Raw genomic sequence first — 1,253 nt, 5'->3', positions numbered from 1 at the left:
ATTATAGCAAATGAGTCAAACAGAATTTCAGAAGTATAAAGATCTCCATTCAAGAATACTTAACACAGTGTTATTTATAGCAATAAAAAAATTAGAAACAATCTAAACATCTAACAGAAAATGGGCAATCAAGTTATAGATATATCCATAAGAGGAACTATCTCACAGGTCATTTGAATACAGTGTTTGGAGATGAGACCATTAGAATTACTCCAGAAATAACAAGTGCTGTGACCTTTCCTTCACCCCATTCTGCCCCTTCAGTTTGGACTCAGCATCATTCTAAACCCAAGGATCGATACCAAGAGTCAGCCTCTATTTCTCATCTAGCTTCATTGTCCTGATCCACAGTTTCTTCATGGCCTTCTTCACTTGAGCGTTTCTCAGGGAGTAGATGACAGGGTTGAGGAGCGGCGTGATGACGGTGTAGAACACGGCCACCATCTTGTCTACAGACAAGGTGGTGGAAGGCCTCATATAGATGAAGATGCAGGGCCCAAAGAATAAGGTAACCACAGTGATATGGGACCCACAGGTGGAGAGGGCCTTACTCCGCCCCTCAGAGCTTCGAGTCCTCAGATGGAGTAAAATGACCACATAGGAGGCTAAGATGATCCCAAAGCTGATCACAGACAAGGTCCCCCCGTTGGCAACAATCAGCAGACCGACGAGGAAGGTGTCAGAGCAGGCAAGTTTGAGCAGAGGAAGCAGGTCACAGAAATAGTGGTCAATCACATTGGGGCCACAGAAGGGCAAGTGGAAGAGCAGGAGGATTTGGGCAAAGGAATGCACAAAGCCCCCCACCCATGCTACTCCCACCAGGACAGCACACACTTGCCGGTTCATGATAGTCCTGTAGTTGAGGGGCCTACAGATAGCCACATAGCGGTCATAGGCCATCACAGTGAGCAGGAACATCTCAGCACCACCGAAGAAGTGCATAAAGAAAAGCTGTGTCATGCAGCCCCACAGTGATATTGCTTTCCTTTCAGCTAGCAAATCTGAGATAAGTTTGGGGGCTGTAGTAGAGGAGTAGCAGATCTCCACAAAGGACAGGCAGCTGAGGAAGAAGTACATGGGAGAACCAAGACTTCTGCTGGTCATGACAGTGAGCACAATGAGGGAATTCCCCAGCACAACTGCTGTGTACAAAAGCAGAAATAGCACAAAACAAACTTTCTGTGCCTCCCGGCTGGGAGAAAGTCCTAGGAAAATGAATTCAGTCACATTGTGTATGCGAGCCATGAAGTTGC

At 46.5% G+C, this 1,253-nt stretch overlaps 1 protein-coding gene across 1 annotated transcript; it reads right to left on the bottom strand.

Annotated features, from left to right (window-relative positions):
* Nucleotides 1–221: 221 nt before the first annotated feature.
* LOC122482700 (olfactory receptor 4X2-like) lies at nucleotides 222–1,253 on the bottom strand. Its single transcript, XM_043578997.1, has one exon. The coding sequence runs from the start codon at nucleotides 1,243–1,245 to the stop codon at nucleotides 316–318; it is 930 nt and encodes a 309-aa protein (XP_043434932.1). The 5' UTR covers nucleotides 1,246–1,253; the 3' UTR covers nucleotides 222–315.

This window comes from Prionailurus bengalensis, chromosome D1 (genome assembly GCF_016509475.1).
Source record: "Prionailurus bengalensis isolate Pbe53 chromosome D1, Fcat_Pben_1.1_paternal_pri, whole genome shotgun sequence".
In the NCBI taxonomy this organism is placed as follows: Eukaryota; Metazoa; Chordata; class Mammalia; order Carnivora; family Felidae; genus Prionailurus; species Prionailurus bengalensis.
The sequence above is the reverse complement of the archived record's forward strand: the minus strand, read 5'-3'. Positions and strand labels throughout refer to the sequence as shown.

Coding starts and splice junctions, on each gene's coding strand:
- LOC122482700 (XM_043578997.1), bottom strand. CDS start 1,245: ATGGCTCGCATACACAATGTGACTGAATTCATTTTCCTAGGACTTTCT.